A 10,637-nucleotide genomic window follows, 5' to 3' on the forward strand; every position below is an offset into this window, starting at 1 on the left:
CTCTGTCTCCGCTGAAGCCATGGCCAACGGTACCTCTCGCTTTCAATTCGACGTGACCGTAGCGCGTTAATGAAATTCGTCGCATCCTTGGCTCCGTGAGACAGCCCGCAGCTCGATTGACAACACCTCGCCGATTGTAGCGCCTCACTGTGCTTCAATTTTGGAAGCGCAGCTCCGCCGGCTCCATAAGACCATAGTGGTCTGTGCCGTCGTCCAGCCACTGATCCATAGCTTGCCATTTCAATCCACCGCACTGCTAGCTTCTTCTTCAGCTGTGCATCGCTCTGCCCACTCATTCGAAGCTCCACCGCCCAGTAGTATCCTCTCCGTGGCTGGCGGAACATCGCAGAGCAGAGCAAGCATGGTGCGCGGCTGTTATTAGCTTGTTGACGTCACCATGACGTCACCCCCATGTCACACGTGTTTTGTGGCCGCTTTCATGTAGGAAAATAAAGTCGTAATATGTTGAAATACGCCACTGTGGGCTGCTGCTCGCGCTGGGCCGCGCTGGCCACCTGCTGCTCGCGCTGGGCCGCGCTGGCCACCTGCTGCCGCTTGCTGGGCCGCGCTGCTCGCGCTGGCCAACGGCTGCCGCGCTGGGCCGGCCTGCCAGCCCGCTGCTCGCGCTGGGCCACGCCCGCTGCTGCTCGGCCCACTGCTGCGCTGCCGCTGCCGGCCTGTTGGCCCGCTGCCGCTGCCGCTGCCGCACGCGCGCGCCGCGCATCGCCGGGCCGCGCTGGCCGCTGGGCCACGCCGCTGCCGCTGCTGGCTGGGCCGCGCTGCTGCTGCCGCGCGCTCGGCCGCTGCCGCGCTACCGCGCGTTTGCTCGCCTGCGCCGCCGCGCTGGGCCGCGCGCTTGCCAGCCCGCCCGCGCGCCGCGCCGCGCTCGGCCTGCCTGCCGCGCTGGCCCACTGCCGCCCGCGCGCCGCGCCGCGCTCACGCCTGCTGGGCCGCGCCCGCGCTGGCGCTGCTGGGCTGCGCCGAGCCACTGTGGGCCGCGATTTTGAATTCGTTTTCTTAAGATCCAGAAGCATAGAAATGATAATTCAATTTAGTTTCAAGCTAAACTTCGATAATTAGTAGTAAATTGCATGGTTGTCCAAAAATAGTGAAACCAAGTTTGTTAGGTTCACAAAAATGCCATCTACCTGTTAGTACAGTTAGTTCACCATTAACTGTTAGGATGGTAGGCTCATAAGATTAAAGTAGAAAGCTTAGAGGTATATCGATCTTTAATTGCAGGAGTTGTTGTAGTAAACCGGCAACAGCTTAGCTTTGGAAATCGTTACAGTAGGTTCCTTAGGTATTTATATACTTGCTGTAAAAGTGGTAACCATAGAACGAGTTGTTAGATAAAGTAGCTATTGCCTTTGCTTTATCGTATATAGCGTAAACTAGCATTAGGGGTAAGAATAGCGGTAGTTGCTATAACAATAATGATACTTCGAAATGGTTATCGGCGACAATAGGTAGCCTAGTACTGTGGTTGATATCCATAGCTTAGTAGCTAAATCAATGTACTTTTATTTTAAGATCTGCTGTTGTTATATTCCTAAGCATTGCATCATCATTTCATGCATGTAGATCACGAGCTGGTAGACTTCGTGCCCGTCGTCGAGCCGGAGTACGACGAGGTGATCGAGGAGTACGAGGAGGAGATCTTCGCACAGGAGGAAGCCTAGGAGCCTGTTGGTGCTGACTTTGCTGACCCGGCACCTGCCCAAGGCAAGCCCCGGTGCATAACCCCTATTTTTAAATGATCACTGAATATATTTATATGATATGCATTTACGTTACAGGCATTTTATGGAAACTACATGCATAGATATATCCACCATGAGTCCTACTAGTGCAGGTCGAGTAGCTGCTATGCTCAGGATGTCGGTAGCGTGAGTAACCTGCCGTTACTCGCAAATAGGTGATTACACTATGATATCATGATGAAATGATGGAAAGGAAAAATGGTGACCGGACAGGGATGTGGATGTTGGTACTGGTGGGTGTGAGGGGTTGTGTCCTGTGGCCAACAGGGCATAGCTCGGTTACACTTTTTCCCTGTCTGTGTCGATTAAGGACCGTTCGTTGCATATGACTCTAGGCAAGTCACAGACTATTGTCCCGAGCACATACTTGGGTATGGGCGCAGGGAAGACTTGCTGCTCTCTTGTCGCGGATCCGGCTCTTTCCGGACCGACTGATGGGAAGAGGAGGTGGTGGAGGTCCTTGCGCCGCACTGAGTCCGGGATTCAGAGGCGGGGGCTTGGAGTCCAAGTTTGGACGGGGACCTGGACACCCGGGACAGGAGAGTGGTGGGTTAGTCCTGCTTGTGCCTGGGGTACAAGCGGGGCGTGTGTCTTCGGGGCACCCAGCTGGGTACATTGATTCGCGAATCGCCGGGTTATCCGGTACGGCTTGTCTGCGGTTTAGCACCGTAGTAAGAACTGGAAGTGAAAAAGGAGAAGGAACAATATCGATTGCTCAACCCCTGCTTGAAAGTAGAACAGGTGCTTATATAGATTGACTAGATGAAAACTTAATCCGGCTGATGATAATAATGTATCAATAAGGATTCACTATTAGTATTGCTTTTGCTAAAAGAGAACCAGCAACCATAAAGCCTAGCATATTCCTTGGAGTCGGGAAAGTATTCCCACTGATCGGATAAGTCTTGCGAGTACATTGTGTACTCAGGGTTTATTTACCCCTGTTGCAGGTGATGCTTGAGGAGTTCCTTGTGTGGAGGATCCATCTGGTGGGCTCAGACGGAATCCTCGTTATCTTATCGCTAGATGTTATCTTTTAATATTCCGCTGTTTATCATTCCGCACTCTGTATTTGGTATTGTAATAATGTACTTTTAAGAAACTCTAATGTATGAGATGGACTTGTGTTGTAACTCGTTTTCATTATTGGATCCTTGGGATAAATGTGGATCTTTCGGGTTCTCCCTCGGGGTGTGCCCGACGGATACCGCTCGTTGTAGTTGCTTTTGGAGTGCTTAGGGTCTGGTGGAAGACGAGCACCTCCGTAAGTATGCTATTTCGGGTGGTTCTGCCACACCCTTGTCTTCTTCGGCACCAGGCTCCGGTTGTGCAGGTACATCCCTAACCCTAACCCTCCTCGTCTTCCCATTGATGAATGGTTTGTGATCTATTCTGATGTACTATTTTCCTCCTCCTCCATGTCTTTACATAGGTCGGTAGCTGATGCGTCATCCTCTAGCTATGGCATAGAGCGACCAAGACTGCCCCACGCACCGTTGAGGAATGGTGCTGGAGAGCCCTCCGCGGTCGAGGGCGCCATGGCTGGTGCTGATGACGAGATCGTCTGGCCGCTCACCGGCAACGACGATCTCATCGTGGCAGGCCTAGCACCTAAGGACGACGACGACATCCAAGAGGACGCTGCTGCCTTGTTCGGTCTAGATGGCAGCGGTGGTGAAGGGGCGACGGCGACTGGGACCCTGGTCGGCTCCAATAGCTCAACTCCATCTGTTGCTGGTACTGGTACCTCTTCTGGAACTGCTGTTGGTAAGCGTAAATCTGCTGTGTGGGCTGATTTTGATGAGATCTATGAAACTGTGAATGGTAGGAAATCTGTACTAAAGCTATCTGTAAAATGTGTAAGCATACTTTGTCTGCTAGATCTAATGCTGGCACTAGGCACTTGAAGAGGCACTAGAAATCTTGTAGGTAGAAAACTGATCAAGCTGCTAGGGTTCAGTCTAGGCTTGCTTACAATGTTGATGGTTCTGTGCATAACTGGTACTATAAACCTGATGTTGCTAGATCAAAATTATGTCGCTTGATTGCTGGGCTTGATTTGCCGTTAGGTATTGGTGAGACAGAGGCCTGGGAGGATTACATTGTTCGTGCTCATAACCCTAGATTTGTTAAAGTATCTAGAAGGTCCACCACTAGAGATCTGAGTAAACTGTTTACTGAACGTCATAATATGCTTAAGAATTATGTGTTGTCTGTTGCTTCCTCTGTTGCTCTGACATCAGACATCTGGTCTGGTAATGCTAAGGAGGATTACATTAGTGTTTTTGTTTATTTTGTTAGTGTTGATTGGGAGTTACAGAAAAAGGTTATTGGGCTTAGGTTGATTGAGGTGAAACATACTGGTGAAAATATTGCTGAAAGAGTTGCTTGTGTGGTTGAGGAGTTTGATCTCATTGATAAGTTTTCTTTGTAACTCTATACAATGCTTCTTCTAATGCTAATGCTATGAAAACTTTGACACCTATGTTTGCTGGTTATTTGGATCCTGATCCTACACCTGAGCCTGTTGATCCTTCTAAGCGTAAGTACAGTCTTGTGCATTAACATTGTGCTTATCATATCATTAAGCTGATTGTAAAATCTGGTTTAAAGAGGTTCAAACCTTACACAGAAGATTTTAGAACTGCTATTAACTTTTTAAATTTCTCTAATCAAAGAATTGATATATTTAAGAACTACTGTACTGCTCAGGGTGTTAGACCTAGAAAGTTTGGTTTAGATATGGATGTTAGATGGAATGCTACATATCTTATGCTTAAACGCTTGGTTCCATATAAGCATATTTTTTCTGTGTTCATTAATTCCAATTATGGCTCTGAATTGTTGTCTGCAAGGCATTGGTATATAGCTGAAAAGATATTAGAGTTTCTGGAACTATTTTATGACTCTACTGTTGTTCTTTCTGGTGTTTACTATCCAACTAGTCCACTTATCCTGCACCATCTGCTAGAAATTGCTTCTCATTTACATGCAAGTGAAAATGATCAAAATCTAATTGCTATTGTATATCCTATGAAGATTAAATTCTTTAAATATTGGCAGCATATACCTCTGTTATATTCATTTGCATTCATTCTTGATCCTAGAGCTAAGATGAGAGGTTTATTTAAAGTCCTGGAATTACTTAAAGAGAGCACTGCTTGTGATTATATTTTATATTATGCTGATGTGAAAACTAAAATTTATAAGTTATTTAACAAATATGAGAGAAAGTTTGGTGCAGCTAGGAGTCAAAGGGTTGCACAGCCTGCAAGCCATACAGGTAAGAGAAAACAGGCATGGGGAAAAATCTTTGGAGGCCCTGGATCTGTTATTGGTCCTTCCCCTGCTTGTGCCCTCACTTTATCTGCTTCTACTGCTAATGAGCTCTCAGTTTATCTGGACAGTGACAATGTCACTGCATATGAGGATGATTTTGATTTACTTTTCTGGTAGCATGACCACAAACTAACATATCCAATTCTATCTATAATGGCTAGAGATATTATGCATGTTTCTGTTTCTACTGTCTCTTTGAAATCATGTTTTAGCTTGACAGAAAGGATCATCGAAGAGCGACGACGCTCCATGTTGCCTAAAACGGTGGAGATGCTGGCCTGCATAAAGGATTGGAAATTGGGAGAGAGCATATTACAATATACTGTTGACAACTAAGAACTGGAGGACTCCTTCAAAAATCTGTATCTCGATGATGATGGAGATGGGGCTGCTGGTACTGCTGGTGCTGGTTCATCTGGGGCTGGTACATCTAGGACTAGGGCTGCTAGTAGTTAATCTGTTATCTCTATTTTGTATCTGTCATCTGTGACTGTCAAGTGTGACTTGAGACCATTGAACAATAATGGAAGAGTTATTAAGAGCTGTGCTGCACTCTTTTTTTCTCTTTCTGAGGTTTCTCACAAATGTGAGTTTTATCTAGAAAGGTTTTTAATGAGGCAGCATTGCACAAATAGCTCATTTATCTTATCTCCTCTTTTGTTTTGTTGGCTTGAATTTGATCATTTAGAGTTTGCTAAGTTCTTGACTTAGAAGTTAGAATCTGTGTGTGATCACTGATCAGTTTGTGGCTGAGTGTTGGTCTGTTGTATGAGAATGAGAAGAATTTTGGAGTTTGCTTAGTTCTTGACTTAGAAGTTAGAATCAGAGAAGAATTTCTGAATAGTTTGACAATTTATGAATCTGTGATCAGTTTGACAGTTTGTGACTTAGAAGTTCTTGACTTATGAGTTGAGATTTTGAAATTGGAATGAATGATTTTGTGCTAACTGTTGGATGCGAAGAATTTTAGGGTGACTTACGATCACCAGGCTTTGGATCGGCCTGGCCCGCAGTTCTGATCGTGCTTTCTGGACCAGCACGACATGAATTTTGATCTGTAGAGCCGTGCTTGGATCGAAGGCCAGACACGACACCCGTAGAGGCACGCCACGGGAGGCACGACGTGACTTGCCGGCACGACCGCCTGCGGGCCGTGCCGGGCCGGCCCGTTGCCCAGCTATACTCAACGCACAATACGACGCTGTTTACGGCTTTTGTTGAGCACTTCGCCTGCTACCTTCTCGTGCTGTCCCTATCCGTCTCCGAGATTCCTCCGACTGTCGTTCAATCAGAGCGTGGAGCATTCAAGATTCACTCTCTCCGCCATCAGGAGGGGACCGCAGCGGCCGAGGCGATGGGGCGGCCGAGGCCCAAGAGAGGAGAACGGCGGATCGACGCCGCCATTGACCACCTCGCCCAGTACGGCTTCGCCAAGCCCCAAATCCGCAAGATCATCAACAACCTCCTGCAGGTAGCTGTAGCTCCCCTTCCTCAGAAATCTTTCTTGGAATCTTGCCGCCGAGTAGGGTACGTAGGGTACTAGGGTACTTGTAGAATGTTCTTTTGTCCATGTTCCTCCTCTTCAGAGTTCAGACTTGCTCTGCACCTCAGACGGAAAAGAAAATTCTGCTTTTTTCCCTCCCAAGATTGCTATATACGTATTGATTCTTGCTATTTCGTTGTGTATGGACGCGGTTGAAATTCTTGTGCTGGTGGAGTAGAAAAGGTAGCGCCTTTCCCTGCTTCAAGAAACCACGGGGACACGGCTAGATTTTTTTGGGGGTTTCTCGATGCAGCGCTTGATCATCTAGCTCAGTGGAGAACATCGCAGTGCTGTGCATCTAAAATTTAGACCGGCGTGCTACAGGATGTTCCTAGCAAAGGAACCACCTTGATTTCGTCCTGTGGGAGAGAGAGGTGGGTGCACTCTCGGTGGTGTCATAATTTTACCTTTTCCCCTTTATTTTTGGGGTGAGGAATGTAGCTAACCTGACACTTTTTTTTCGATTAAAGAGCTGATCCATTGATTGTTCAAATTTTGAAAGAGAGATGGCTCAGTATTTGATTGAGGAATTTCTTTTCTTTTCTGACAAATGCAACAAATGTTGACTGAGGAATAAGGAATACTAACTGGTTTGCCAATGATACTCAATGATACAGCTGTATGGGAGAGATGGGTGGGTGTTCCTGGAGGAGGGATCATACCGTGTCGTGCTTGACAAACTCCTGGAAGAACAGACGCAGGAGGATCAGGTGAACTCCCTTTCTTCCTTGTCTGTGGCACTTTGTCATCACTATTCTTGAATAGTTGAATCTTGATTTGTATGGCGTGGTTGAGTTCTGTTTGCCTGAATTTTACATCTTAGTTGTGCATAGCTTCTTATTCCAGAATGTAGAGTTGTAGCATTGATCCATAAATACATATATGTGCCGCATACAGTCCTTTGGAATATTGATCCATAGATCACAATTTATGCTATTCATCAAGAAATTGTCACGAAAAGCTGCTAGTTTTGAGCAAATTACTTTTTGGGATTTATTTTGCCATCCCGTCAGATTTCAAATGGATTGGCTTTTGTTATGCAGAAACAAGAAGCAGCGGCTGCAGAAGAGGCACCACCACCACAAAATGGTATGGAAGTCGCACGAGTGCATGGTGAGGCACTGGATGAATCTCGGTCAGCCCTTGAACTGCAAGCTTCTCCCAACAGTTCACCTCCCCTGGAATGTGTACTGCCACTTGCTCCAGCCAGACCTCCTCGTGCAAGACCTCCGTGCTATGGATGGATTAGTGAAGAGTCCGGGACTGAGAGTGAACCAGAGGATGGAGAAATGCTTTCTGTGGAAACGTTGCCTTCTAAGAGGAAGCGACCAAGTAGATGGGATGTCCACCCTAACTGGTAATGATTCTGACTCACCCATGCTTCTTTATTTAATTTGGTATTGTTGACATAATTGTTGTGACTAGTCTGTATTTCTTTTACTGTAACAAGTTTGTAACCGACACTAGCATATCCACTCAACATGATGATCCATATTATCTTTATTTCTGTAAGAACAACAGTTGAGCTTTGGAGCTTCATTTGAATGGAAAGGTCCAAACCCTGCATAAAAGAAGTGAAGTTGGTTAGTTGTATATACCTTTTCTGGTTTTGCATCAATGTCTTTAGGTTGGTACAACTCATGTTTGATCATACACCCTAGGGGTGTCACAGCCGAAGCTCCACAAATAGTTCATCGAAATCAAATCTGAAGGCTGTAAAATGTCATGATAGCAGTAACTGGGTTGCTAGTGGTTGTAAATTTAGTGAGGGAAGACTTTACAATTGCTCCGTTACCTCTGTTAATCTCAATCCATATTAGGGCCACCTCATATCTTATCAAAATCAGAACCTTGTTTTCCTGTTCTAATTGCTCATATCAACTGTATGTTTGTATTGTGAACCTCAGAGATTAGGACTGAGATCAAATGTGCAAGATGGTGGCCTTCAAGGATCAACTTATATCATGTACATATATGGTGTATTTAGCTGGGAGCAAGGCAGGATGAGACAAATGTAGTGCTAATTGGTTGCAGATTGGCAGCAGAACACATATTGCTGCTGTTTGTGTTCGAGAGAAAAAAAAAATCTGCTGTTTGACAGTGTGCACTTTAAACTTAGTAGAATTGTGTTTGGTCATCTATCCGAAACTTGGTAACATTTTCTTTTAGAATCTAACGGATCGATTTTCTCTTTACTCATTAAGTTTGGCTATGCAAGTTGATAGCTAATTTCCATGGCTAATTGGTTTGGCATTCCGTGAGATTAAATGTTATGACCGGCTTAGCCTATAGCCGGAGGAGGCCCATTAGTGGCTGATAGCAGCCGCAGGGGTTAGGGGCCTAAAGGCCCATAGTATTATTTCAATTATTTTCATTAGCTATAAATATCAATTGTAAGACACTTGGATAATTAAGCAAAGAGTAATCAACTTACTCGGCTTCCCTTGGGAGCCGGGACTGCCCTAGCCGCCGCCCTTCCCCTGTCCTCTTCAGCCGCGCGCGACCACGGCGTCCCGCCGCCGTTCCGCAGCCTTCAAGCCTCGTCCAGCCATCGCACACCCATACAACCTTCGATCCACCCGAAGTAGGGCTCACGTACGTATCAACCTGGTATCAGCCATGTCGATTCCTCTGCCCACCCCCACGGTGCCACCGCTCGCCACGACTGAACCGGCCGGCACCACCGCGCTGATCCAGGCGGCTGCGCCCACGTCGGCGTTGGTGCCGAACCTGTCCCTGCCGATGGGCGCCCCAGCAGCGCCGCGCGCTGTCTTCACACCGGAGCAGATGACGGGGGCCATCGTCGACCTCAGCCACGGCATGGCCGAGATGCGACTGACGATGCAGTCCGTCCTCACCCTCCTCAACCCGACACGGCTCCGACCTCGTACCTCTACGGGATGCCCACCCACGCTGGACCCTCGACCTCACCACCGCTACCATCGACTGGCGTCCCGATCCACATGATCCGCTTTCCGGCCTCGCCGTCCCAGATTCCAGCATGGGCGCTGGACCACTCCAACCCCGCCTACACGACGACTCCGCCCCGGACGCACGTTCCCGATATACAACATCCGCTAGATTTTTTAGGGCCAGGATATACAACATCTATCCAGAATATTCCCGGATATCCACATGGAATCAAACACACTCTATATGTATCTTCAACTCACTATCCAACCCGCTAATTATTAGTTGGGGGCTACCAACTATTAATTTTATTAGATGGTTTGGAGTTGCGAATAGGCACTAATAGTTTATATTTATCTTTAGCTCAATATCCAATCACCTATTAGCAGGTGGATCTAAACAGCCTCCTACTAAAAATTAGCAAACTAAAAGATAGTATAATTTTTAGTGCTAATACATACAAACATGCCCTTAATTTGGTTAGTTAAAGCCTTTACACACTAATAATGTGTATGGTAGAAAATGTGACCGGCGATAGAAAGGGTGGAAGATATTAGCATCAGGGCCCTTAAAACTAACCGCGGATTCAAGCTCTCTCCGCGTTTCATTGGCACAGCGAGCCCTGGTGTGCGGACACGTGCTCCCGGAGGTTTAGCAAAAAAGCCCTTTCATTTTTTAATAATCAACCCGCAGTCCAACTCAGTCGATAATCTATAGTACCACGTTCAGATATTTCACGTATAGACCCTTTATCTAAACTTTATTCCAACGTAAAGAAGAGAAAATTCGAGATGCTCATCGTTTTTACAGAAAAGCCCTCGTGGGCCATTTCGCGGACGGCACCTCCGCCTCCTCCCCAACACCAGACCTAGATCCCTCGTTCCTTCATCTCCTTTTTTTCCTCTTTCCCCCACCGTCGCCGCCGCCGCCGCTCACCTGCCCCTCACGTCTACAGCTTGCGGCCCGACGGCACGCAGCTATGACATGTCAGATAGGAGGTGGGATCCGGCAGTTGTCTCAAAGACCTCGGTCCTCTCTCCCAGATCCGGTGATGCGAGATCTGGCGTCCCCCTCAACGCCGG

General features: G+C 47.1%; 1 protein-coding gene across 1 annotated transcript; it reads left to right on the forward strand.

The window, feature by feature from the left end:
* Positions 1 to 6,307: 6,307 nt before the first annotated feature.
* LOC136471670 (uncharacterized) lies at positions 6,308 to 8,786 on the forward strand. The gene is made up of 4 exons (XM_066469413.1): positions 6,308 to 6,573; positions 7,263 to 7,355; positions 7,689 to 8,002; positions 8,553 to 8,786. Coding segments are annotated over exons 1-4 (525 nt in total). The 5' UTR covers positions 6,308 to 6,456; the 3' UTR covers positions 8,554 to 8,786.
* Positions 8,787 to 10,637: the final 1,851 nt, after the last annotated feature.

The sequence above is a fragment of the Miscanthus floridulus genome, chromosome 1, assembly GCF_019320115.1.
Source record: "Miscanthus floridulus cultivar M001 chromosome 1, ASM1932011v1, whole genome shotgun sequence".
NCBI classification, from domain to species: Eukaryota; Viridiplantae; Streptophyta; class Magnoliopsida; order Poales; family Poaceae; genus Miscanthus; species Miscanthus floridulus.